Source organism: Aptenodytes patagonicus, chromosome 17 (genome assembly GCF_965638725.1).
Source record: "Aptenodytes patagonicus chromosome 17, bAptPat1.pri.cur, whole genome shotgun sequence".
Taxonomy (NCBI): Eukaryota; Metazoa; Chordata; class Aves; order Sphenisciformes; family Spheniscidae; genus Aptenodytes; species Aptenodytes patagonicus.
Genome location: NC_134965.1, coordinates 8613734 through 8640877, shown reverse-complemented (window position 1 = coordinate 8640877; position 27144 = coordinate 8613734). Strand labels below are relative to the sequence as shown.

At 46.3% G+C, this 27144-nt stretch overlaps 3 protein-coding genes across 11 annotated transcripts in view; 1 reads left to right on the top strand and 2 right to left on the bottom strand.

The window, feature by feature from the left end:
* Window positions 1–16970, bottom strand: part of SPECC1 (sperm antigen with calponin homology and coiled-coil domains 1) — a 102925-nt gene extending 85955 nt beyond the window's left edge. For 2 of the 4 annotated variants that reach the window (XR_012996719.1, XM_076354945.1), the window contains exon 1: window positions 5102–5187. Coding sequence is in view for 2 of the 4 variants with exons in the window: in XM_076354945.1 (XP_076211060.1) it covers window positions 5102–5128 (27 nt within the window). In the remaining 2 variants the exon portion in view is untranslated. Of the gene's footprint in view, window positions 1–5101; window positions 5188–16915 lie in introns of those variants that run through there. The other 2 variants (XM_076354946.1, XM_076354948.1) reach the window with 2 other exon arrangements.
* Window positions 16971–17234: 264 nt separating this feature from the next.
* On the top strand, window positions 17235–21024 carry TIMM22 (translocase of inner mitochondrial membrane 22). The gene is made up of 4 exons (XM_076354936.1): window positions 17235–17509; window positions 17988–18184; window positions 19231–19303; window positions 20417–21024. The coding sequence occupies exons 1-4, from the start codon at window positions 17278–17280 to the stop codon at window positions 20491–20493; spliced, it is 579 nt and encodes a 192-aa protein (XP_076211051.1). The 5' UTR covers window positions 17235–17277; the 3' UTR covers window positions 20494–21024.
* Window positions 21025–22250: 1226 nt separating this feature from the next.
* Window positions 22251–27144, bottom strand: part of ABR (ABR activator of RhoGEF and GTPase) — a 42769-nt gene continuing 37875 nt past the window's right edge. For all 6 annotated transcript variants that reach the window (XM_076354928.1, XM_076354929.1, XM_076354933.1 and 3 more), the window contains 3 exons: window positions 26757–26862; window positions 24887–25034; window positions 22251–24698 (listed from right to left, as the gene is read on the bottom strand). In XM_076354928.1, the coding sequence (XP_076211043.1) occupies window positions 24609–24698; window positions 24887–25034; window positions 26757–26862 (344 nt within the window). In that variant the 3' untranslated portion in view covers window positions 22251–24608. The remainder of the gene's footprint in view (window positions 24699–24886; window positions 25035–26756; window positions 26863–27144) is intronic.

Sequence of the window (27144 nt, the reverse complement as noted above, 5' to 3'; positions counted from 1 at the left end):
TTTAGGCTTGATAGATGCTTCCATATGACTCATCTTGATTTCTTAGCCAATATCAAGTATCAGGCCAGGGTCACAAACCAGGGAAGTTGATAGTCCAATACAGGAATTGGTAACTTGGAGACAGATGGCACAGATAAAAACCTATTTGGAAATGAGACCGGGCTAACAATTAAAAAACAAACAGTTTACTCTCTTTTGGTCATCTTTAGCAGCTTTCCTTGTGTGTCTGCTCCTTTCAGCTCAGTGTGTAGTCTTTCTGTATCTAACACATCCATCCTCTCTTTTCTCTAGTTTCCGTTACCTTGTTTTTAGTGCCTTTGAGGCTATCTCAGTGCAACCTTCCTCCATTACTCCTCCAAATAGAGACACTTGCTGGATTGTTGCTTGTACAAAGGTTAGCTTTCATTAGAATTGGATTAAAAAGCCCACCAAAAAAAATTTCACAAGCCAGACCACCTTCTTCCACCCAAACACAACTCAGAGGAACAGAAAAGATATGTCCATTTCCCAAAACCTCATCTCTAAGGCTCTTCTTGCTTTTGCTGGCCAAAGAAAGAGACTCAATTATAAACCTGACCCCAAACACTGAGCAGCAGTTTCCTCTGGTCTACCTCAGCAGACTTGCTTTCCAATCTCATTTGCAGCTGAATTTTCATGTTTTGCTGGTAGAGTACCAGGAGACAAGACATCACTTTGAAATGTTCATGTCCAGACTGCATGCTACAGCAGGGCAAATTCTGCTGGTTTTATGCATGCCTCAAGCAAAGGTGGTTTTAGTGGGTTTTTTTGTTTTGTTTTTTAAACTTCCAAGAGTGGAGAAAAATGTATTATAATAATACAGCTAGGCAGTTGCTTTTGCTAGGTGCTTTTGCAAGGAGTTTAAAATGTTGAGAAATTTTAGATATAAAACAAATACACAGAAATTAAGATACATACATGCCCAAGCTCACCCAACTAATCATTGAGAAAACACAAAACAAAATACCAGTCCCAGGATTTAACCATCAGTGGCTCTGATATAGCTTAAGAGTCACATCTTCAAAATCTTCATTGTGCTAACATTGCCTGAAGATTGTATCCTCATATGAAAATTACTCTTTTGGGTTTCAGTTTGCTTTGCTTTTTTTTGTTTGTTTGTTTTAATTGCTCTTCTGTAGGACTCTTAAAAAACCTCAGAAGAGCACTTTCAATATGGCATCACATGAGAGTTTTCTTTACAGGGCACACGGCTCCCTTCCTCTACAGTATAAGCAACTATTGCAGAGCCAGTTCCTTTCCCTTCCCTTCATGGTATCAGATGGAACCACACAGACAATGGAAACTCCCTTTGATCTGCCAAAGACAAAGTTACTTTACCTGTGGTTACAGTGGTAAGACAATGTCACATTTCTGTGTTGTTTAAGGTGTTTCTTGCTTATTTCCTTAGTGTGTTTTCCATAATTCTCTAAAATTGATATTTATTAACTAGTATATAAATATACCGAAAGGTTACAAGCATGTGTAAATTACATCAGGTATGGCCTAGGTGAGGACAGTCCCAGCCAGCCACAAATGACAGGTTTCTGGCCATCAATGCAGCTTCTTAAACCATCCCAACAAGACTGCCAGACTCCAGGTCAGCAACTGTAAAACTCCACATCTCAACATTGCTCAAAATAAAATCCTCTTCCCACAGCAACCGTTAGGGTCATTGATGACTTTTCCAGGCACGGACAGATGAGAGCAGTACAAAACCTTCTGCCCACCCTCCTCCACAGAAGTTCTCCCTGGAGTTTTGGATTTGTCAATCTTTTATTCTTAGATCTCATTAAAAAAAATGCAGAAGTTAAAACAAAATCCTCACGTGTGCATATGAACAAAGAATTTATTTAGCTGCATTTCTCTTGTCCCTGTTCCATATTACTGGCCATTTATAAGACAGGAAAAAACAGGTAGCTTTGCTACTTTTCTAGATAAAACACCCAGAACTGTCATCCAGCACAGTGACTGATGCTAAAAAAAAAAATCAAGCCAAAGCTATACTTTGAAATGTCTGGGAATATGCTCCTCCTGTAATTTAAATTACACTGTTTGTACATGGATACTCAATCTCCTCCCCCTCCTTCCTCACACTGATTATCTAACCAGTCACCATTACACATCTCAGAAGAGAAACTATGCTACCTCCCTAGGACCCCGATCTTACATACAACATGGGGATAAGAAAACAAAAATCCCAACCTATTTGTAATTTTTCTGCTCATTAGCCCTCCAGACGGACAGTGGCAACTACTGGCTGCATGATGTGATACCTGAAGAAGCTATGAAGCACAACTGTATGCTGGCTATCAGTGAACAGTCCACCATGCTTCTCTGGTTTAAGTAGATGTGTTGCCTTGGTAAGGTTGAAAGGACAAGAGACTGATATGGTCTTTCACTAACTCCAGGGCAGAGATTTAGACTTAAACGTGGCAATTCTGAATCACGTTCATCACATTACTGATGGATGCACGCAAGGGAAAAGACATAAATCAGAAGGGTAGGGTGGCAACATGCATTTGTAGGAAGGCAGGCGGAGCAGCATATTCTCATACTGGGAGAGTGTACATGAAAGCATGTAGTGGCAGAATGCCTACACAGAAGTTATGCAATAAATTCCAAATTTTATCAAGTCACATCAAAACTACATCTAGGAAGTGATTCCACACTACAGAATTTGGAGAATGCATTTCTATAAGTTGTAGTTCCCTCATTACTTCAATGTATGACAAGCAGGGAAAGTATATCAGTTTACATAGTGCTAACATCCACCCTTTGGAGACATAAATCAAAGGAAAGATTCAGGAAGGGTAAAAATGATGCATTGATTCCAAACTTCCTTTTTGAAGTTACAACCATGTTATAATTGCAAAGAATCAGGTCACTCTGGGCTTTCCCCAGTATGACTCTGCCCTGAATAGATGGTTTAATTTATGTTCAGTATATTGCAGGTTGAGAACAAAATGTTTTAGAACCATTTCAAGGCAGCTACTGCTCATTAATCCAGGTTCTTTGAACTACTGTCCTAGCAAATACAGCACAAAGCAAGTGACACATACGGTTAACACTTCATGTTTTGCCAACCCACAAGAAGGAAGAAAAGAAGTTTTCATTTTAGATAGAGCAAGAGCTATGTAATTGCTAAAGAAATTAAGAATAATTACAAGTGGTTTGCCTGATAATTACCTGTCATTACTTTTTTCTGTAGCATAGAGGGTAGATACGTCTACAAGAAAGAGAAGGAATGATCATGTTTTTTGGAATGGCAGAGACTCACAGCATGTGGCTACACGGTAATCCCGACTGGTACATGCACACAGACTGGCAGGTTCCCTGTCCTCTCAAAGCACAGAGGGATGATATCACAGACAACGCACTGGGGCTTGGGATTCTACCCGATTCTATCCTCAACGCCAGCACAGATTTATTGTACTACCTCAGCCATGTAATCTTTCTATGCCTTAGTTTTTCTATTTATGAAAATGGGATCATAATTGTTCACTAAATAGCATATTTATGAAGAGACACTCATTCATGTGCCTTGGAAAGGAACCCCACAGGAAAAAAAAGTAAAAATGAGATAAATCCACATCTGTCACACAGTGCGCAAGTGAGCAGCCCCACAGATTGCCACATGCTGGGATGTTTCCCTGACTTCCATTTTCCATCCATCACAATGCACAGAAATAATTGAGATCTGGAAGCTATCCCTTAAGGAGATATTTATCCTCCATTAAATATCTGCAGAATAGACCACTGAAAGTTAATAAACTGGGAACTTCTGAATGTTTATATGAGTGGCAGTGTGAACTTCTAACAGAAAGGGTTCTTTGCAAAGACAAGGACATAACTCCAAAACTGCAGGAGAAACTAGGACTTCTGCATTTTAAAAATATTCATACCGAACAGGAACAGAACAGATTTAGGCAACAGCATCAACGGTTTACAACTGTAACTTAGGGGACCACTGATGGACTGAAAGACCCACCTTGGGGGGCTACATAATGAAATGAAATTGTTTTAGAACTGAACTAGAAAGGGAAGGGGTAGTACATACATCCATGCATGTTAGGATGAGGTATTCTTGTGTTAGTTATCTGTGAAATTGTGCAAAGAACACTATTTCAGCAAATCAAGTGTCCTCTCTCCCGCTGAGGCTACAGGGGCAGAGAGCAGTTTATAATTTAGAAAGGGTAGAAGAGGAACATGCAAAACAGTCCCTTTTGGAGGTGCTACAGAAAGGATTAGTAGGGGACATCTAGAAGAACTTACACTGCGTACAGGAGAAAGGAGTACAGAATCCCTGTTTTCAAACCAGTTCTACCAGTAATCCTTTACTGCTACACGTACAGGGCTTAATTAACATCTCTACAACTTTGCCATATTACATGCTATATAAATGCTATTGTTTTTACTGTTGTTATTATGATCAAGCTTCAGTCCAGAGTACAATTTTAAGGACAACTGTTAAACTGTGACAATTAAAGGGTCCTGCTGAAAATCCGAACAGCTCTTTGCTGTAGTGTTGTAAGAGGGTACCCATCTGGCGTGCTCCCCAATGCTTTCACTGATCCCCTGCAGAGATGCTAGCTGCCAAACCTATTTGCTTAGCAGCTTGTTCCTTTCTGCCCTTTCTTGAGTGGACTATATGAACATGCAGTAGCAGAGGAAAGTCTGCTCGTGCTCCTGCTTCATTTAACTGCTGGAGCACAACCTTAAATTGCCAGAGAAGAAAGCAGGAACAGGCACAGAAACAGCTTCAACCCTTCTGTCACTAAGATCTATGTAGCTGAGCAGAAATAAAATACAGTAGCCAGCTCTCACAGGCTCACATGGTGGGATTTTTTTATTGTTGTTGTAATGGCTTTTAGACCACCCCCAGCCCACTCTCAGCTAATGCAGAATTGTTGCACTGTACATTTTTTGTTTCATGCAGTTTGGTTTTACAGTGAGATACTACAAAAAAAAGTGTTGTTGAGTAAAGCAGGTCCATTCACTCTAAGAATACATTACTGGTCCCAGAACCCTTCTAGAGATAATACAGTTCTCACCTTAAAAAATAAAAAGATATTAAAATACTTACAGTAAAAGCTTGTCCTCTTTTCTGCATTAAAAAGAGGACCGTCTCCCACTAGCTTCTGACAGCATGTGCAAGCCAGACTGAAAATTCAGGGCTTGAGTGCTTCCCTGAGAGGAAAACCACATTGCAGCGAGACACAGAGAGCTGCCTGAGAAATGATTCACATACGGAAGCGAGCTGGCTTCACCAATGCTTTGGCATTCAGCACACACACGCACACACATATGCACACTTGCTTACTCAGGGGAATGAGAAATATTATATTTTCACCAAAGCAAGGAGGGTTTATGCAAGAAAGCCATTTGTATCCCATCTCCAAAACACTGAGATGCTTCAGTCCGTAAAGCAGACCGAGTTTCTTTCCATATCCCATCATCCCCAACAGCAGAACTGGACACTGAGCAGAGAGCATAAAACCCAGACTAGGCTGCATGACCCAATCAAGTAAAAACATGCGGTACAGACAACGTAGGAAGGGCAAGGAGGTGGCCATAGAAAGGAGGCATTTTTCAGAGGAAACCACAGAAGCAGCTTTCAGAAGCTTTTATATTCCACACTAATAACCTCTTCCCTAGAGTGCCAGCAATCACAGCCAGGACACCTTATGACATTTCCTTTGCCTCCATCATTGCTTCAAAAGAGTGGAAAAGTGCGTGCGTGCAGGGAAGGAAGATACATTAAGACAGAGGCTTTTACACAAGAAGTAACTAGAATCAGCCCTGAGTGACTTCTCTTGAGCTGTCCAAGAAGTGTCAATCTGTTCTTTATTTAGAACAGAGCAAATAAGGGACAGGAGTGAGCAATGCTCAAGAACGTTCCTCTTTCTTAAGCTTTCTGAAGAGAATTTAGTGTCTGAAAACAGGAAGGAAAGGGCCAGAGGTCTTAACGGAGTTAAAGCAGGCAAAGATAGTATCAAGTTGGAGGAAGCAAAGGGGATGCAAAGAGAAGTCAAATCTAGATTTCAAACACAGAAACATAAGGTGTTTAGAACTGGGCTTTTTGTTCAATTGTCCAGAGAGGGGGCTGTTCACTCTCTGATGTCTCTGACCTAAGACATTCAGTCTGTGACTACAGATCAGGAATTCTCTCCTGAACTGCAGAGAGGGATCCTTTCCCAGCAGTGTGAACATACTATATAAGCAATGTTGACGCTACAGTAGTAGTCTCATAATAGAGAGATAGAGAAGATTTACAATATGAGCCTAGAAAGAGCTGCTGCATCTGAATAGTTCAACCTTTCTGCACACTCCGGAACTCCTCACTCTAGGTGCCAAAGGGGCTTAAAAGAAGTTAATGTTATGCCAAGAGTAAATTTATGTTTCAGTTCAGTGTTGGCACCACTACTGTTATCATAGAGTAACCAAACCTTAAGACACAGACTGAGTCCAAGCTGAATCCCTTCTGAAGGTTATGCATTTGGGATCCAACTTTCTCGTGATATTCTTAAGAGTGAGGAACTCTTGCCTTCAGATCTTAACACACCAGAACAAGAAAAAGACCACATCATGACTTATTTAGCATGTGATAATGGTCTATGTTTGGCAGGTCTCAAGCATACATTATTAGTTATAAGTCCCTAAACATTCAACCAATCATGCCAGGTGCTATTCCAAGTTCATCAACACCCGCAGTATCATCCTTCTATCCAGCCTACTTTGCCAGTTTCTTCAGTACCTGAGGACAGGCTGTATGATCACAGGCAGAAGAACTTATCCATTCCATATTTTTATACATCTAACATTTAGATGTTTTGAGATTATTCACAGCTCATTAAGAAGTACTTTCTGTTATTCATATTAACAAAGTTCTTGTAGATATTGTGATCTACATGCACTGTGTTTCTCCTCCCTGAGGAAGTGACACTACATTCAGTGATGCGTGCATAGGCAATGAGGTCACTTAGGTATCCAGCGGAGGGACTGCAAGTCACTCCCTCTGCTTTGATTATGGACCACCTTCAAAACTGGACAGATAGAGCTGAAAAATACTGGCTCGGAAGCAAACGACTGCAGGTCCCTGGACCCTGAACTCATAAATGGGAGGGACATCAGTTGCGTACACCTTGCTGAAAAGCTCCTTTCTCTGAAGAAAACAAACACTTTTTGGACTGCAGCACACTGTCTCTTTGCCATTGCTGGTGAGTTTGTATGGGCTCAGTGGGAGAGCAGCATTGTCAGCTCAGTAGTTTTTCTTATCTTTCAGCCAAGAGAAATAAAGAATTGAAACAAGGGGAGTGGGGAGAGGAGAAGAGCTACTATATTTCATCTGCAAAGATATTTTTAACTTTGATAAATACAACTTGAGCAAAAGCTAAAAATGAAAATGCTTGGATGTGAGGAGACAGTCACAGCATTTACATGCTTCAGCTTTGGTAGACAGGCTGGAATAGTGGCATACAATTTCCCCAAACCCAACAAGACCAGACAGTACATTTGTTTATTTAGAGGTTTTCTGGTAGCACTTATTGCTATAATTATCTGATCTCTTTACTTAGACCAAAGAATTAATCAGCACAAAACCTTCTGAACTGAAAAATTGCCTTTCTGTTTAATGAACCAAGAGCTCAGAAACAGACAGCTAAAATGAGTTGGCCATGGTCATAAAGAAAGCCTGTGGCCCGTCCAGGGCCTTAACCATAATTACTTTCACACAGCCAGGATGAAAAAACAATTTCAAGCAGTGATACAAACTTTTTTAAAGAATCTGCCAGGTTCTCACCCAGCTGGTAAATTTGGTTGACAGACAAAATAACAGTGAGCATATTGCTCGCATGCTGCTCAATCCACTAGCTCCCACGACTCTGCAACAAGGTATGAGAGAATAAGACCAAACCCCACTAATCCATACATTTTTAAAATATTGCATTTGAGGAATTCAAATGCTTTATGTTGCAACCTGCACTGCCTGTGCAATTTTACAAGAACAAATACGGATGAGACACAACTTAATGGAATGGGCAAAGGGCAGAATTTCTAGTGGCATAGCTATTTGAGAAGCAAATGCACAGAAAGAGCGTGTGGAAAAAAAGGCTCACACAAGAACAAGATTTAAAATATTTTTGCATTTAGAGATATTTATGCTATTTTTAACTGCTTTTGTGCATACAACAATCTTAATTACAAAGGAGAGAAATTCCATAAACAAGGCTATTATGTCAATAACAATGTCTTTTTAAAGCAAGTCTCTAATTCAGTTATAAGGCTTGAAACATTACTGTCTGGAGTTATAAAACCAAAAGTAATTACAAAGGAAAGTCTGCATCAGAGAGTGGGTATTAGTGGAGTCAGGCCATGGCTTTGGGACAGCATTTATTCCGCGCTTTCTTCCTTTTTGTACATAACTGATACAAACGTCTATTTTCTCAGTTCCACTACAGATGTCAGGAAGTTCAAGCAGCTAGTGGACATTTGCAGCATGAATCATGGGGCACCACTTTCCATTTTGACAAAAACAACTGCTGTTCAGTTAACAAGATGATGTTGCCAAAAAGGCTCCACCAGTGCAAGAAAGCTGTGTGTGCTGACTTGGAGAACTCAGTCTCTTAAGAACAGGGAAAAAAAAATCTATTATACAGTTTCATGTTCCCACTCATATACCTGAGGAGCTCAGTCTGTGGCATGGCTACCAGCTTTGACCTGCAACTAGAAGAAATATTTGTTGCTGGAAGAGACTAGAATCATTAAATTTGGAAAAAAGGCAGATATGTTTTATGGAACATGGCGTGCTATAGGAGACAAGAAAAACAGCTTCCTCTGGTGCCTATTGCCAAAATTTCAGAAGACCAGACAACTTTAAAATTTCCAAGGGAACAGCCACTAAGTCAGTCAAAAATAGAATTAGGAAACTGCCTGTTTCAAAAGTAAGAGTCTGTAAGAGGCACCAGCATTTTTCAGCATTTCTGTCATTTCTGACCAGAACACTGAAGAGTTAACAGACATCTATCTACCAAAAAAAAAGCCAACCCACAGAAAAAGGCAAAATGAGTAAGGAAATCTATGTGGTGAGGGAATATTCATTGTATTTCATATATTTAAAATAAAAGTCTGATTGCTTTTGCACACATTTATCCAAAGTTTATTTTTCTCTGCAATTTTCAAATGTCTGCACTTTCTTAGGCATCAGAGATGCAGCAACAAACCGAAGATAGCTTTACTGCAGTCACCCTTCTATTCAAAATGCAGATAAATCTAAATATGTCAAAAAGGCAATACTTGGTGCTCTTCCCTGAAAGGGAAACAGAAGACTTTCAGTGTTCTTTTTTACTTAACTGAATTTTTTTTATTTCAATGACTAAATGAAAGACTCAGGGAAAAGGGAATATCTCCATTCTTTATTACTCCTCAGTGTTAATTTTCTGATAGATAGGTTATAAATGTAGCATTCATTAACAATTCATAGAGAATTACCATATTCAAGTAGCACAGCAAGTTCTTACTACCTACACAGGCAACATACTGCACAACCCTACTTGCTCCCTTTGCTTATTGTCCGAGAGGGATCACATGCTGGAAAAGCTTGCATTTTACCACCTAACTGGAAAGGAATTACAACAGGTATCCGCTAGAAACGCTAAGGAGCCTTGAACAGAAAACCATTTCATTAAATTTTTGCTGATCACTGACTATGGAGAGCTGTGCAGGAAAATTAAGGACTGGAGAAGATGTGTGCTGGAGGCTGCCTTAGAATTAAAAAACCCCAACGGGGTGGTGGAGGAATGCCCCACTGCTTTGAACTTTTTGGGGCATTTCAGGGTGATGCAAATAAAAGACCTGAGTTGTCAGCTTTGTTTCAGAGGGACTTGCACTGGAACTGCTGACAACACCTGAATGGAAGCAGAACTGCGGGGTATGCCTACCTGCACAGAGTGCATCACGGGGAGCCCAGCAGCAACAAAAACTAGGACAAATTAATAGAGAAAACTGATGAAGCACAAGGAGTTCAAGTCCCAGGAGACGAACAAGCCCTCTAATGTAAATCAGGATTTCAGAAAAAAGCTATTGGTAAGGTTTGATTCCCCATATAGCAATGTCTTAGAGTTTCTGTCTTGTTCTTACTCTCTGCACCTTTTACAGATTACTTTAACAGAATCAGCTAATCATTGCAGTAGCTTAATAACTTATCTATTTTACAGGTAAGGAAACAAAGGCACCTAAATTGCTGATAAAATATCACAAGCTAGTAAGGATCTACAGTGCCCATTGATTTTAGCTCCGATATACTAAGTCAGCAGTTTTGCAAAAGACGTGTATTGTTATACATATGCACCCAGAATCAGAGCAAAAAAGTTTGGCTTTGGTGACCTAATCAAATCCAGGAAAAAAGGGAGAATCTAAATTAAAGTTCAACAATTCCTTGCTTCCAGACAGCTTGTATGAATGAACATGTTTGTTGCTGCTTAAACTTACAAATCAACTTAGCACACTTGAGAAATTTAACCATGCAGCTGAAATTTGAAGTACCCAAACACTGAGATCCTCCCAGTATTAACTGCAGCGTTACAGAATAACTATTAAGAAACATGCAGTGGTATAACGCAAGCAAATTCCATTCTGAAATCCTGGTTCTGCTTGCAAGCTTTCTTATGAAAATTATTTCCTTGAATTTCTTGGTTAGTAATCACAATTACTTCAGATTTTAAACCCTCAGTCCAAATTTGGCACACAATAAACATTATAACTAAAATCCATTATGAGCATTTTTAAGCTCAGCCAAAAAGATCTCAGTATGTGGATCATGTTGCCTCTGAGGCAGGTAAAGACAAATATCAGTGCTTCATCAGCACGAACTCCTCCTCCAGACAGCTGGAACTCTTTCCATCACAGAGGTGCACAGTACCACGCACTCTGGCTCTGTCATGTCAGTTGTCCCCACACACAAACCCAAAAAACGAATGCAAATTGCACCTCTCCTCAAGGTCCATAAGCTCAGCTGCCCATTTTCTTGTACAGAACAGCTACACTGAACAGCCCGTTACACCAACAGAAGCCTCCCTTACCGAGAGGTAGAAGGCCTAAATGCCAAAACCAGCAGGCACAGCTAATGAAGTGGGAGAGCAGCAGAAATAGGTGCTCAGCTTTCCAAGTTTCTATAAAAGCAAGTGATAATTTAAAATCTCCAGCAGATACTAAAATGGGAAGGTAATGAAGCAAGAGAACAGATTGCATGAAAAGGAAGAAGTATCTTATGGAGTTTGTGACCTGTTTACCATAAATAAATAAATGAAAGCAAAACTACCCCCTGAGGTGACAGAGTTAGCATGAGGGACATTATCAAACCTGTCATGTGGAGAAGCCTATAGAAACAACTCTCATTACAGAGTAAAAGAGGATTGATTGGCCAAGCAACAAGAACATGAGAAAAAAAAGCAGAGGAGAGAAGGAAAGGGGAAGATTAGGAAATCCAGGACAGCAGGAAAGTCACTCTGGATACTGCCTAACTAACACTGCTAGCCTGGTACACAGCAGCTGAAGGCCTAGAGCAAAAAAGTAGCAGTTTGGGAATACAGAGAAGTGAGAACACAAAAGCCAGCTCAATTTTTTCTACTCCAGACTGAATCACTCAGCAACTCTGCCTGCTCTGTGGCAATTGGAATATCATGATTTTGCATCCTTCATTAGGATTAATTAGTTCACTTGTTGACAGTATCAAAAGAAAGGCCAAGTGTTGGCTCGGTCGAGGAGAGCGACATTTTCCTATTCCTGCAGGAGCTTGCTGGTGAAGGCATGCTCTCCAAGGAAAGCTTGGTCTGTCCCTGCCGGTGTAACTGTCCTCTATTCTCTGACCTGAGCACAGACTCCAGAATCAATCTTACTCCTTTCAATACCATTAACATTCACTGTTATTAAAAATAAGAAATGTTTTTTTTCCTCTTTGATATTGCGTGTGATCTCAAACAAACGGTGAAAACAACAGCCTAAGCATTTTGCCTGTTGTATCTCAGCGAGCTGGAAACCTTCTACCAGCAAGAAACTCTTACAGCAGTTACCATGGCAACAGTGGTAATAGATATTTAAAGGCAGTTCACTCATAATCACATCTATTAGCTATCAGGAGGCTTTAGTCAGAAAGACACAAAAAGCTTGAAACCAGGGAACCAACCAGGCTTAGCGATGGTACAAGCGGACAAGAAATTTACGGAGAGAGATCTGCTCATAGCACCATTTAGCTGGAGACAAAGGACTCCTGTTCAAATCTGAAGTGGCACTGAAGCTTGCACAGAATAAACTATTTTTAGTTAGTCACTTAAAAATTGGTTCTCAATCTCAAAGCCTCATTTCAATAGTGGTAGCTCTATAAATCCTTTCAGAGTGGTCATTGCCAGAACTGTATTAAAAAGCTGTGCTACAGCTCATCCCACATTAGAACCAGGCTGCTGGAAATTCCCCAGCCCACCAACGTCACCTGGAGGGGGTTCCTTCCAACAGAGAAACATCAGTGACGGCTACAGATAACGTTGCTCTCTGCACCCACCCCAACGGCCTGACATCAGGGAACCGACGAGCCCCATTCCTGCAACGCAGCCACAAACTCAGCTCAAAAGGGACCTTGCCTCCCCATCTGGAGGGTCGGGTGGCCTAAGGAATGGTGTCATACTGCTTTTTAGACATTATTATGCAGTGAGGAAACTTGAATCTGGGTAAACATGAAGCTCACTGAGTTGAGGAGGTATCTTTGGTGATATAAATGTTAAATAATGTATTTCTTTGGGTTCTAGTCTGTAGTGTTCCAGTCCACTGGAATGTAACGAAGAAAATCTGCAGAATCAGATCTCTAGATACGAAGTCACTTCACCAAGCTGGCTAAGCCTATGTAACAGTCATCAAATGGAGATCTCCTTTCTCTTTTTGCTGTATATTTCCATGACAACTTTCCCCCAGTATCAATTTCTTTGTATCGGAAAGGTCTCTCAAAAGAGAGTTTAGGCTTCTATAGCAACAGCTAAAATCCCTGGGAGATGACAATGTCTGAAACTTTATACAGACCTGGTTTTAGACCATGAGTTACAACACAAACACATTTTGAATTTCATAGGTGAAAACAAAAGCATGTGTAATATTAAGGAAATTGGGAAGAGGGGAAGGAGTAACTTGAAGTGGGACAAACACAAAGAAACCACCTTACTTTAAAAAAAAGGATGTGTACTTCGAGATAGAAAACATTAAAGAGAGAGGACAGGATCAAACAAACATCTTGAAAACGCACATCCTGCTCCTTCTTTCTGAGTTACAAAACAGAGTCACAAGGAACAACTCTGCTGATCCTAAAAGGAGATTTTATTTAAATATCTCTCTCTGTGCAGTCTATCTTATATTGACCTAAAGAAAAAAAAAAATCAGTGAGTCAGGATGCCTTTTCAGTTTTAACTCCCACATACCTGCCATCTAGCTACAATCTAACCTTTTTTCAGTACTTCAGCTGTTTCCCATGGTAGTGACAGTATTCTCCAACATGGAAAGCCTTGTTAGCTCAGAAGAAAAAAAAATAACTGTACTCTCAAGCAAATAAATTGGTTAAACTCATATAAGCCAAGGGAAGTACAGAAGTTAAAGCAAACTTTCCTTCACTGAATTTAGGTATATTTCACAAAGTACTTTACTTCTCCAATGCCCTTTCAAACCTAAAATCTTTTACACAAAAAAAAGCCGAAAAAACAAACCTACATTCACAACATAGATGAGAAGTAGGAAAGCATCAGCCTTAATATATTGAGGAGAAGACTATAGAATGGAAACATTAAGTGGTACTGCCAGAATCAGAGCCCACCAGGCCCCAGCACGCTTCCTTTTGTAGCCACTGGAAACCTCTTTGCTACACGAGGGGCAAGGTTGGCAGCGTGACCAACTGCAAAGCAGCCACACTTTCTTCTGCTTGTGGTGTGACTGAAAGCTTTTCCTTTTTTCATGAAAATAGCCATTAATTTTTCCCCTCTTCCTCTCATTCCTCTAGATCATCACAGTTCTGGTAGGGGAAAAAGGTGCAGACAGGTAGGCATGAGTGAAAGAGAACAGATTTAATCTAATTTTTATTGACTTCCACCTTCAGCCACCTCCTGCCCAGTTAGAGAACTTCAGAAAAGACTCTGGAACTGGCAGTTTTACAAAATAAAGTTGAATGCTATGAAAACTTTTTTTTTTTAAATAGCAATGCCAAAAAATGACAGCCAAAACCTATTGAAAACCTGGGAGCTCTACAATTAAGAGACATATGCAAAAACAGGATTTCAGGCAAAAAACCCATTATTTCCACAGTTTATTCTGTCTGGAGAACATTGAAGTGTGGGAGAAAGACTGAGTCTCTGTAAAGGTCAAGTGAAATGCAATTATTTAACATCCCCATGTGCTGCCCTCTGCTGAAACAGACACTGAGCATGTTGGAGCATTGGGTCCATTGCAGGCTGTCGAAAAACTCATGATCATCTGCACGTAATGCTGTCATCACACAGGAAAGAGGCACACTCACACAAAATGAAAATGTTTCATCTGGGACTAGGCAAGGTTAAAAATAACCTAAGCTCTTATACTGGACTTAGTAGCTCCAAGATGAAAGTGTGATTTCAGGCACAGCATTCAGATGATAAGAGCCTGGTGAAGGAAGAGGATCAAATGCGCTGGCTACACACGTCTGCAGTAATGAAAGTTCCCAGGTTTATAAAAAAGAAACAGCTGAAAGTTTCATGTGAACAACTGATTTATCAAAGATGTGTTGAACTCTCAGATTCTCGCTCTAAGCCTTAATCCTCTGTCTGATTTCACTCACATGAAAAGTCTGTTCAGGCAGATGAGATTATTCAAATACTCAAGCACGTGTATTTGTTCACATGTAGGACACAGAACAGCATGAATGGGAAGAGAAGAAAACTATTTAAACACCTAAGGGGGGGGGAAGATAACATTTATATATACAAATATTTATAAATAAAGTATTTGATATAATTATAGTTACAAATATTTATTTATAAAAATATTATATTTACAAACAAATAGTAACCCAGCATTTTCTCCAAAACCCGAGGACAGAGAAAAGAAAGTCAAAACAATATTCCAGCTATACACGTAAATTCTCAGTGCTCAGATTCCAAACCCAACATACCTTTTTTCCCTTTATGCCTTTGGAAAATAGGCTTTGCAGTGTGACCTCAAGATCAGCCCAACTAGGTTATTTTGGATCAAGGAGAAGATTGAAATCTAAAGTTCAGGGCTCCTTAGGGAGATCATCCTGCCAGCAACCTTCTCTGCCTTGTAAAGATACTGTTTTAGTAGATTTTCACAGCACGCTTTTCAACGGTTTCTGACCTTAAAAAAAGAAAACCAACAAACAAACAAAGGAGTAAAAAGAGAGTGGAGAGGGAAGAGCACTGGGCAGGTGGACCCTACGGTCCAGCCAGTAGAGGGCAGTGGAATTTAAGAGGAAAGTTGCTGAAAACGAACTTTGTTCCATTAAATATTTGAGTAGTAAAACCATCAATTTAAATTGTTATTTGAACCTACCTATCCAGTCCTAAACCAAGACATAAGCAAGACAAAGTGCAAAAGATAAAAAGAGAAAGAAAATTGATTACTTTGGGATCTTTAAAGAGTTGCGTTTCAGGGTATCAGGAAGATTTCATACTTAATGCATTGTTTAAAAATATTTATTAAATCTTTTAAATATTTTTCAATTGTTGAAATACACTACTTCAAAACATCCTGTTGAAGCCATCACAGCTATTCCTCAGAGGTTTAAAAACCTATGGGTAACTTTTAAAATTAAAATAGAAAAATATCAAAAAAGAAGTCAAGAAGGCTATTTTTTAAGGCATACCTATCTTCACTTGTGCTGAGCTGAACAGAAAACTGGTTCTAGTCCACAAGAACAAGAAAGTAAAACAGGCTAAGCAGAATGCAACACAAGCAAAGCACGTAGATGTTTAATGTTCACAGCACCTTGTTTACCGAGGGTAAAAAGCATAAAAGAAACATTTCTTACCTCATTACAAAACAGAACAAGCACACAAGAGCCAAGGTTTCTATGTGATTTGACACGAGCTAAGTTTGCATTTTGTGACAGAAAGACAAATTTTAGCTATTCTCTAAGCCCTTTTAAGACATACAGGTCCTGAAGTAAAATTACCGCCTTATGCGAGAGGCAGCCAGGGTTTCCTCAGAAAGGCTACAGGACATGGCCTGATACTCTAGCATTTTCACCTAGCATGTGGAGAACATGGAAGAGTGGAGATATCTTTTCTGAGCTCAGGCTAGGAGCTCATACACTGAGGTGCCATGAGGCTCTTCAGCTCTCACCTCAGACGACGCTTGAAGGCTGTTGGGGTAAACCGCAGGCTGCCCGGGCTCCAGCCTCCCCACACGTACAGCTAGCACCGCCTTAGGTACACCACAGCACTGAACCGCCCCTCCGCGGGGCAAGGGCTTCGGCAGGAGTTGGTCTCTGCACCGGCAACGACACCCGGGCTCGGCGCCCACCCCGGTTACCGCCGGCATCCGCTACCCTCACCAGAGGGCTGCCCCCGTCCCGGCCGCCTGAGGGGTGGCGCGGGGAGAGGCTGCAACCGCCCGCCCCGTCGCGTGGTGCGGGACCTGTTGCCCCCAGACACCAGGGCAGCCAGAAGTCAGTCAGGGGGGAACGGCGGGGGGGAGGGGGGGACGACGCCGACGCCGCGACACCTCAGAGCTTCCCGCCCCCTCCCCGCACCTCAGCCAGGGCAGACGGACTCAGTCCCGCACTGCGGCACCTCGGCCCTCCCCCAGCCCGGGGCTGCCCCCGGCGAGGCCGCCAGCCTGCCCCAGCCGGAACCGGAGCCGGAGCCCGAGCCGCGCTCACCTGCTGCCGCCGCCCTCGAGGATGCTCCAGCAGCCGGAGCTCTCACCTCACCTGCAGCGGTCCTAACGGCCGCCAGGGGGCTGGCGCGCAGCACGCCGGGTAATGTAGTCCCCCTCCGTCCCAAGGGACTGCTAATCCCGCGAGACGCCGCGCGACCCACCCGCCCTCGTCGCGCCGCGGAGCCTGCCGGGAGTTGTAGTTCTCTGTGCGGGAGCTGAGGGCGCGGCCGGCGCCTCCCCTCAGCGGAACTACAGCTCCCGTGGGCCCCCGCGCGCCGCCACGGCTGCCGGGAGCCGCGTTACCGGCGCCTCGAGCGGGCCGGGACGCGGTGCTGGGCCGGCGGCGGGTGGCCGAGGCCGGTCATGGCGGCGGCGGCGCCGCCGCCTTCCGCTCCGGGTGGCCCGGAGCCTCCCCCGCCGCCGCTGCAGTACAGCCTGCTGCTGCAGCACCTGGTGGGCGAGCAGCGGCGGCCCCGCGCCTGGGACCCCGCCGCCCTCGGCGGCATCCCCAGCCCGCCCAAGAGCGAGGAGCAGAAGATGGTGGAGCGGGCCATGGAGAGCTGCGCCTTCAAGGCGGCGCTGGCCTGCGTGGGAGGTGCGGCGGGGACGGCTGAGGGAGCCGGGGGAGGCTGGAGGGACGGGTCGTTGAGGGGGAGCGGTGGTCGGGGCAGCCAGCTGTGGGGGCGGTTAGGGAGTGTGGGGGGTCCCCGTGGCGTCGGGAAAGGGGCGGATGGAGAAGAGGCTGCAGCACAGGGACTCCCGTGTTTGATTTTCCTCCCTCTAAGCCTCCTCCAGTGTCTGTCACAGGTCCCAGGGAAGGATCTCTCTCTGTCTGCCTTCCTTGCAAAGGAAGAGGTGCTCACAGCCTTTCCTCAGCACAGCACAGGCTGTCAGCAAGGAGGGTATCAGCAACAGAGTCTGTAGTATCAAGACACAGGCCATTTGTGCTCTTGCACTGCCCCTTTCACGCTGCAGCGTTGACAGGCAGCGGGAGCGGAGGTGCTCTGGTGCCTGTGGGGAATGTGCTGCTCGAATCCAGCCAAGGTTCATTTTACACTGTTTGCCTTTTACAGGATTTGTTCTGGGAGGCGCATTTGGTGTCTTCACAGCTGGCATCGACACCAACGTTGGGTTTGATCCCAAGGATCCATATCGCACGCCAACCGCAAAAGAGGTCCTCAAAGATATGGGGCAGCGAGGCATATCCTATGCAAAGAACTTCGCCATTGTGGGCGCCATGTTCTCCTGCACCGAATGTGTGGTAGAATCTGTGAGTGATAACTTCTTAAGCATTAAGAAGTGTTTTATTGTACACTTAATAATCTCTTTTACTAGATCCAAATAAGTATGTATATCCCCTTTGTAACAGGGCAAGGGAGTAGGCTAGTTTGTCCTGTTTCTTGGCCATCAAAGCTTTTCAGCTTTGAGACCTGTCTTCAGAACTGCTGTTCTCTGACAGAATGAGCAGAAGAGCATGCAATAGCAAAGTCCTTTTCAGCAAGTCCTGAATGTCTTGGCAAGTATAGGCATTACTTTTTAAAACCCTAGCTACAAGTACTTGTTACTTTAAAACATCAAACTGTGAGTTGCAACATGGTAATTTGAGCCTCTAAAAATTCCATATGCAGAAAGGGATCCTTTGATGAAGGTTCTTAAGTAACAGGCCTGTTTTCATCTTGCCCCTACAACAAGAAATGACCCTGTGCAGCTCAGTGATAAAGCTATCATCCATTTTCTTAAGTAGGAAAATTAGCCTGTTATGAATTTGAGTACTGCCTTTTAATTGAAAGACACAATTATTTCTTAACTCATCTAGAAGAAAAGTGTATCTGCTTGCACAATGGAGCGGAACAAAAAGATCTCTGCACTGGTGAAAAACTAGCGTGCTCTGGCTATGGAAATAGTACATCTTTGTCAGCAGGGTGCTGTGGCTCTCACCTGTGCTGAGAACCAGGCTGCATGGCCAGGCTCAGTGTTGCACTCATATAGTTATAGTGCCTTTAAAATCTCTGAGCTGGTGCTAGTGCACAGTGCTGTGTTCTGGGGGCTGTACTGGCTCACCTGAGAATCTTTGCCGTAGCACTGCATTGCGCCATATGGATTTGTCTTACCTCTCCCGGTGACCCATTCCTTCCTCTTCTCCTGGCCCTGCAAGTCTTATGTTTGAGAGTGCAGGGAGCCATCTGCTGAGAATAGAGGGAAAAACATCCTAACCTGAGAAGGGGCTGGGAGGTCATTTAATCTTTCTTGGTATTACTACAGATACTGAGTGTTTATTCCGTATTTACTTGTTGACTCTGATTTTTAATTCCACAGTATCGTGGAAAGTCAGACTGGAAGAATAGTGTTATTAGCGGCTGCATCACAGGAGGAGCAATCGGCTTCAGAGGTTGGTAGTGCCTGCTATGAACTATTTCTGTGATAAGACTCTAATTTGGTTATGCAGCATGCGGTGGTTTTAGCGGAACACACGCTACAAATCTCTTTGCATGGGGTTATGGTGATGTCAACATGAGAGCGTGTTCCAGACTGGCAGAACTGCTCTCTCTATCGCTTTCCTGTCAGCTTGAAAGATATGTGTGGGTAGGGAAGGCTTGGTCATACAGGACAGTGAGATTGGAAGAAAATCAACAGAATTGACTTGAAAGAAAAATTAGGAAATGGTGTTAGCTATCCACACGCTTCTGTGGTGTTGTGGGGAGGGAGCCAAAAATACATACTGAGCAACTCTCTGAAGCTACAGCTCTTGTGTTAACAGAGCTCTACTTATATATACTATTTCACTGGCAGTAACTCTGTTAATTTGCACAGTGTGTAAAATGCTTTTCTCCTTTCTCACGTATCAATTCAAACAGACAATTCTATTTAGCTGTAAAAGAGCAGGAGCACTGGGATTTTAGTCCAGCAGGCACTAGTGGGGACTTTGGGAAGCCTTGAGTGCTGACAACATCTGGAGAAAAGCCCCAAGTAGGAAGAGAGCTGCTCTGCTCATCAGAAATACCAAACTTCTCTCACCTCTCCTTAAGAAAAAAACCTGTCCACAGAGCATAAACGAAAAGAAAGTGCTCTTGAAAGTGCTTCTAATTGAGCTTGTTAAGTTGTGTCTGTCCTGAACCTAATCCTCTTAGAGCTTTCAAAGCAGTAGCTGCTCTTCCTATCCCTCCCTAGTGCAACAGCAAAGCCACTTGCAGCGCTCAGATCAGAGCGCACTGAAATCAGCAATGCCCACTGGTGTTTTCTCTTCTATCCCTTGGGGGGAGGCTTAGCAGCACAGCGCCCAGCCAACGTCCTGTGCTAGTACAGCCGTGGTAGTTTAAGTCTAGTGTGTGCCAGGTCCCCCCCCTCACCTTGGGCAGTGGTAGTGCTAGTGTGACCCTGGTAGCGGACCGCCAGGTTCCTGCAGGTGTAAGCTCTTCAAGCCAGCACAGCATAAGCTAGTTACTGGGAAGAACAATATCTTTCCTATTTTGTCTCATTCTTTCCCACCCTTTTTGCATTGCAGCTGGTTTGAAGGCAGGGGTTATCGGCTGTGGTGGATTTGCCGCTTTCTCCGCCGCAATTGATTACTATCTACGGTAACAGTGGGATCCCTTGGGAGCAAGTTTCCCTTTTGTTCCAGTGCTGCTGCTAAGAGCCTGCATCACGGCAGAAGAACCATCAGGCTTACCTTTCCACTGCCTTTGGAGTCCTGATCAGTGCAAGCTGGATGGTGTTGGCTGCTTTTCCTGAATGACTAACAATAATCTGGCTCTGAGCCCTGGCGTGCTGCTTCAGGCAGACTTGCGGGAGTATGCGAGGATAGAGCCAGGCGCAGTGAGCAGTATCTCCAGGACGGATCAGCTGACTGTCAGTTTCCAGGAAACAAGCCTGGACTCTGAGCTTTTTCGATCCTTTGGGTCTGATTTTGATTAAGTCTGTTGCTAGCATCAAAAGAGGCAGGAGGACAATCTTCAAAAAGAAATGCAGTGATTTAGGTTACCGTGTATTTGAACGTGCTGCAAGTGTTTAACAGTTATCAGTTTGCAGCTTGCTACTCTGTTGGGGAGAGGTAAGATCCTGTGGAGAAATAGTTTGTTCCAGGCTTTTCTTAAAATACCAGCTGAAGACAAACCACCATCTGTACAACTTGTCTTATTTCAAGTACAGAGATGAGAGCCAGATTTCTTTACCATGTCTTAAAGGGAAAAGCAAAAAGGAATCCTTAGCCTTAGAACCGTGTGGTTACTGGCAGATGAACAAAACAGTTTAAGGGCAAAAAAAAGAGGTTGTTGCAGAAGTCTAATTCTCTGTAGCCACTTGGCTAGCCTGATTTAACCTCGCTGTGGGAGTACAAGTAATCTTGCTACTGCTTTAACTGCCACAGGCTCACACCATTAGTTCCAGCAGTTTGATGGTGAGACTAGAAAGTAAGAGTTGTGAGAATAAACCACTGTTAGACACATAACTGGGCATTCGCTTAGCACGCAGTCTGTTTCCCATCACATCCCTGTACCACCTCCGAGTGCCTCAGTGTTACACTGGGGAAAGTGAAGTGTTACTTCTGCAGAACATTGGCACTAAAGTCGAAATATCTGCTCACTAGCTCAAGGAGCTGTTCCCTTTTTGATTTGCGTTCATATTAGCCCTCTTGCTCTTCCAACCGAGCTCTGTTCTCAGACCTCAGGGTGTAATTTTTATACTCGGAATAGTTCGGACTGATTTTAACCTTCCTTGAGCCACTCCACAAGGGCAAACGTCCACCCTCATCTTTTTGAGGCAGTGGGATTTCAAATTCAGTGCACACACCTAATGGGGTTTCTCCCTCCCATTTGCATCTTCCCCTCCTTTGCATCCACAGTTTGACATCCCAGAATGGCAACAGCACTTGCTTACCTGGAAGAGCAATACTAGCAGTGTGGTTTGGCTGATGTGGTGGTCAGTGGTCAGTTTGGAGGCATATTGTCTCCCATTCCCACATGGAAAGAAGTGGGGAGACAGCACCATGTGATCTATCAGATGAGGTTTCCAGATCGCCTGATGTCCCTTGCTGTGCCTGTTCAGTATCCTCAGGCCAGAAGCTGTGCAAATCAGCTGAATTTTAAGCTTGAGTAATTCTGGGCTGATTAAACAGGCTGGCTCCAGACAGTCCAGGTTTTTTTCCTCCAGAATGAACTGAAATGCAAGGATGTAGCCCAAACCATAAGATGTCTCTTAAAAAATTGTCTGGCACAATGCCTGTGCTTATACCACTGGCTTGAAGTGCAACTAGCAAGATTTCCACGACAGAAAGAGAAGCTGTGATGCCAAGGTGATCAGTTAGTGCAAACAGCAACACCATGGGGCTCCTTTTGTGCAAATGTTGGGGCTTTGCATTTTTATTAACATTTTTTTTTCTCCTCACATGGTTTACAGCCATTTAAAGTTTATAATCTACAGAAATTGAAACAGAACACAAACAAAAATATATCCTTAACAACTTTTGAAAGTCAAATATTAATTAACAGTTCTATTCTACCTGTAGCTGCAAGAGTCCACCCCCCTCTTTTCCTTCCTGTAGGTACAAGCAAAAGCCGGTCACGGGGACAGCCGCAGCCTGTTGTGCCGGGGCTGTGTGGACCGGGCCGCCAGCCACTGTCGCACTGGGGGGGGGAGGATTTGGCTGTACAGAGTCTCCATCTGGAATGACAGTATCGTGGACAGAGACTTGGACACATGTAACAAATCAGACACACGCAGGGATCCGTTGTGCAGTCACATCTAAAACTCTGCCTCCTTACTGGGTCCAGGGCCAAGACAGACGCCTGGTTATTTTCTGCAATGCTGTTTCCCTTCTGTTTAGCTGGTAGTCAAGAGGAGCAGGGTCTGGAGTGTGAGCCCTTTGGAGGGGGACTGAAAGACCTCCCCTCCTTTAGTTGCTTTGCTGGTGCGGGGCCGGCAGGTGCTGCCTTCCCTGGGGAGGTGGGCTTAGGACATACCTGGTGCATCGGTGGCAGGCGGTCGGGCTCTACCTGGAACAGTCTGTTAGTCGGGAGGGTAAAGGCAACGCCGCTGTTAGCAGGGATATGCTTGGTCACTTATCCATCTCCATTTGGCACAGGAGAGCACAGGGCCAACGCAATCGGGGAGAGGGCTTTTCCCACGAGAACACGGACTCGGCTCACAGAGCGAAAGGTTTCGTGTCCCGACAGGTACCAGCACCTACCTGTGAGTGTGGGAGGGTGGGGGACATACCAGGAGCCAGGCACTTGGGCGGCCGGAGCACAGCCTGGCAGCGAGTGCAGGTATGCGGCCGTCCTGCCTTGGGACGTGGCGTGACAACTCCAGCCATCAGCCTGGGGATCAAGAACTGGAGCCACTAACTAAAACGGACCTGAGCTGGCCGGGCACGGCTAACCCAGCAGCAGCTGCTTTGTGAGAAAGAGCAAATGAAGCGCTCCTGCCTCTGGTAGTGAGGGCCACGAAGGCTTCCCTCCTGTCCCTCTGCGCTGGTTTCCAGGCTGGGTGACCGTCCAGCTGCTGCACAGAGCACTCGCCTTCGGCAGCCTGGCTGGCACCGAGGCAGGGCCACGTGCTGCCGTTGCCTGGTGCCCAGGGAAGCGGGGAAGGCCAAGGAGAGAAACAAAAACCTCCCCATTCTCGTGGCCACAGCAGGAACGCTGGTGCCCTGGCAGGCTCTGCCATGGGGCGCAGCCAGCATCGGCAACCCTTGTGGTAGTGCTGGGCTGGCAGCAGCATGCACGCCTCGCTTGTGCGTGCCTTGCTACGGCAGAGATACGGGCATACAGAAACAGCAGGGACCCTGTTCCCTGCCCTGCCAGGGCTAGTTGGGGAAATTGTGGGACGCGCCTGCCCCAGTGGGACCCCGTCGGTGCCAGAGCACAGACCTGGAGTCAGCCCGTAGCGGAGGGAGCAGACCTGCCCAGCTGGCCATCCCTCAAGCCTGCTGTGGATCGAGACCAGCACAGCACCTCTCGCTCCAGCCTTGTGTGATGGGTTACCCCAAAACGCTACTCGGAGGCGAGAAACAGCGAGGGAAGTAACCGCCATGCTACACACACACAGGCAAAGCACAGATTAAGGGCTGTAGAGGGGACTGGCCTGAAAGCACCCAGAAGAGACGTGGCAAGGAGGAAGCAGCACCCTGCGCCTCTGCTCCCATGGTTGCAGGTTTGCTTGGGCCAGAACAGGATCCAGGCACCGGGTCCAACATTTGCGCAGGCAGCAAGCCAAAGCAAAGCTGGTCGTCACCGAAGAGGGAAGCCCGTGAGCTCCCAGCCTCTGAAGCGAGCCAGTGCTGCGCATGCAGGCATGGGGCAAGGGAGCTGGGCAGCGAAACAGGCACTCGTGGGATGCTGCAGGCTTCGAGCTGGGCGAGACAAGGGGTGCCTGGTAGGAGTGAGCGGGCAGAAAGGAGTCCAGGAGAAAACTAGCCAAGGGGGAAGCCTGTGTCCACAGCCCTTGTCAGTCACTACCTCTTCTGTTGAACAAATATACATAAAAACAATTCTTGAACACAAGAAGGGACATAAGACACGACTACTTTACAGAGAGGCACGGCACCTGGGGTGGGACCGGGCCACTGGTACGCGATTGTACAGGAGCTGCAGGTGGCACCGTCCTGGGTCCGGGCCGGTCTCCCTGGGGGGCTGCGATCCAGTCCGTGTCCCCCAGCAGGGAGCTGGGAGTGTTTGCAGCTGGTGCCTTCTCCCTGCAGGCTACACATCCGTGGAGAAGTAAAGTGTGTTGCGTTTCAGCTCAGTGAAGGAGATGGGAGGATGCTGCAGGTAGTAGAGAAGGACTTGGACCTGTAGTAGGCAAATGGAGTGTGTTAGGCCAAAAAAGGGGCAAAGCTGCCATGTCGCAGCTTGTGCCTGTGCAGCCATGTCCAGCAAAGAGGGACAAACCTACCCAGACAGGCAGGTAAACCCCTCCGCTCCCTGCCCCAGTGGTGTTGGCCCGGGCTGCGGCCCCACGCTGCCAGCACAGCTCTTACCTGGGCCATCACATCGTGGGACCAGATGTCGGAGGCCAGGGTGAGGTGTCCCTTGCTCTCCCCCTCTGAGGGTCTCAGCAGTGTCGGCCCAAAGACCGTGGCCAGGTTGTGGAGAGACATTTTGTTGATGGGCTCCTTTTCAGCTACCCTGCGGAGTATGGGGAGAGAGAGAGCGTGAGACCCTAAATGCTGTTCTCCTGAAGCAGGGCAGCCACAGGGCAATGCGGGGGGGCGAGTGCTGATCTCCCTTCTCCCAGCCCCGGCAGGGCACCTCCGGCTTGCCATTGCCCTTCACAGCCCCCAGCAAACCCAGGTGCAGGGCAGGGAGCTCTGCCCCCTTCACGGCCTCCGCCGGAGCCGCTGGGCCTGGCCGGGAGCCCTGGGTGTGATGTGGCAGCAACCAAGCCCTTGCTTGCTTATGTGCTGCAGAGCCTCCACCCTTCCCGAGCCCCGGCAGGGTACGGGGAGCTCCGCACCAGCCCGCGCCTCCCTGCACCCACTCCCCCCCAAGGTTCCCTACCCCTCCGACCCCGCAGGACCCCAGCCAGCCTGCACCAAGGGAACCAGGGCCACAACATTGCCATGTTAGGAGGCAGCTGTGCTCCCCAGTACAGGCTGCACGGTTGAGCCCCGGCCAGGGGAGCAGATGTGGGAACTGGCTGTGCCCGGTTCTCAGGATGGAAATGGATTTTTCCTTCTCCACCCCCCAGCATCAATCACTTTTTCTGTTTGGTTTTAGCCAAACCAAAGAAAAAAAAAATGCTTCATGATGCAAGTAACATGAGCCGTGAGCCCCGGTCCCAAAATCGTGGCCAGCTCTGGCCAGGCTCTGCATGCTGCACTGCTGCTCTGCCCACAGCCCCATGCCCTCCATGGGTTTTGGGGCCCCAGTGAGCCCCAGAACTGCCCATCCCCAGGTTTTGATGGGCTTCATCTGGGCCAAGATAAAGCCCGGCAAACCACACCTTGCTGCACTCGCCCCAGGATGAGCAACGCAGGGTGTCACCTGCAGCTTTGGGACATGTCCGCAGAGCTGACCGTCTCTGCGTCTTGGCCACCCACTGCAGACAAGTTACAGGGATTATTGCACCTTGTTTTGCAGGGGCTACTGCTGGACTGGTGGGAAGGGATGCAGCACTCAGTTTTCCCGCTAAGGGGGACGCTGCACAGCTCCCGATTGATTCCCCATCCTGCGCCGAGGCCAGCTGCTCCCCGTGGAGAGCTCGTCCAACCAGCTGCACACCGGCTGCAGCAGCCAAGAGCCACATCTTGCCAGAGGACATGTGCTCCCTGCAGAGCTGACCCGCCTGAGTGGCCTCGTGCCGTGCAGTCCCTGCTGGCACCGTGGCCAGCGGCCCTGGGGTGCCAGGGGCTGCTTTGTGGGGCAGAATGGCTCCAGGATCCCTCCAGCATCCTACAGGGTCCACAGAGAGGAGCCATTGGAAGCTAACACCGACACCAGCCAAAGGGACTCACAGTGTGCTGGGTCCCAGCCTGAACAGGCTACAGCGAACACACCGGAGCCAGGGGAGACAGGGCAGGTGGGACACAGCTGGGGCTGCACCCTCTCGGAGGGGCTGGAAGAGGAAAGGGGCACTCTGCTGCCTGCCCAACACTGCGCCACCATTGCTGGCCCCGGCTGCCGCCCGCAGCCCCGGTCTGCACCAGCATGGCACCATTTGCCTCCAGTTCGGGATCAGCCCGTGGCCGCGCAGGCACCACGGGAAGCATACAGCAGCTCTAACTCTGCTCACGTCCCATCCCCACAGCAAAGCGACAACACAGACCCATCCTGCACCTCCCACCTGTGCCAGGCAGCCCTCCAGGAGCTGCTGCTTGCCCTGCTCAGTGGGCCAAGCTGAGCCGTTACCTTTTCAAGTGCTCTAGCAGGAAGAGGAAGGTGATGAGGTTGGGGTCAGGCAGCGAGCGGAGAAGGTGCATCATGCAGTTCTCCTTGGCAGCAGGATCCGAGAGGGCTGGAAACAAGGAGGGAGAGGGCTCAGGACAGGGGCTGGTGACATCTTGTACAGCAGCGGGACCCACTGTGGCCGGACGCCTCCCTGCAGCTGGTGCACGAGTGGCCAGCCCTGCCCCGCAGGGCTCTGCCTGCACCCCGGGGAGCAGCACCGCGAGCCCCAGGCTGACCTGGAGCCTGCAAGGACAACCAGCACCGAGTGGGCTGAGCTGGGAAGGACCCTTGGGATTCTCCCATCCTGGAGCAGGCAATGCCAAACAGCCATGCTTGGACACTGACCCCT

Excerpts from the sequence above, each read along its gene's own strand:
- TIMM22 (XM_076354936.1), top strand. The coding sequence starts at position 17,278 with ATGGCGGCGGCGGCGCCGCCGCCTTCCGCTCCGGGTGGCCCGGAGCCT. Across the intron at positions 17,510-17,987 it reads GGCGCTGGCCTGCGTGGGAG|GATTTGTTCTGGGAGGCGCA; the intron begins GTGCGGCGGGGA and ends TGCCTTTTACAG. Across the intron at positions 19,304-20,416 it reads AGGAGCAATCGGCTTCAGAG|CTGGTTTGAAGGCAGGGGTT; the intron begins GTTGGTAGTGCC and ends TTTGCATTGCAG.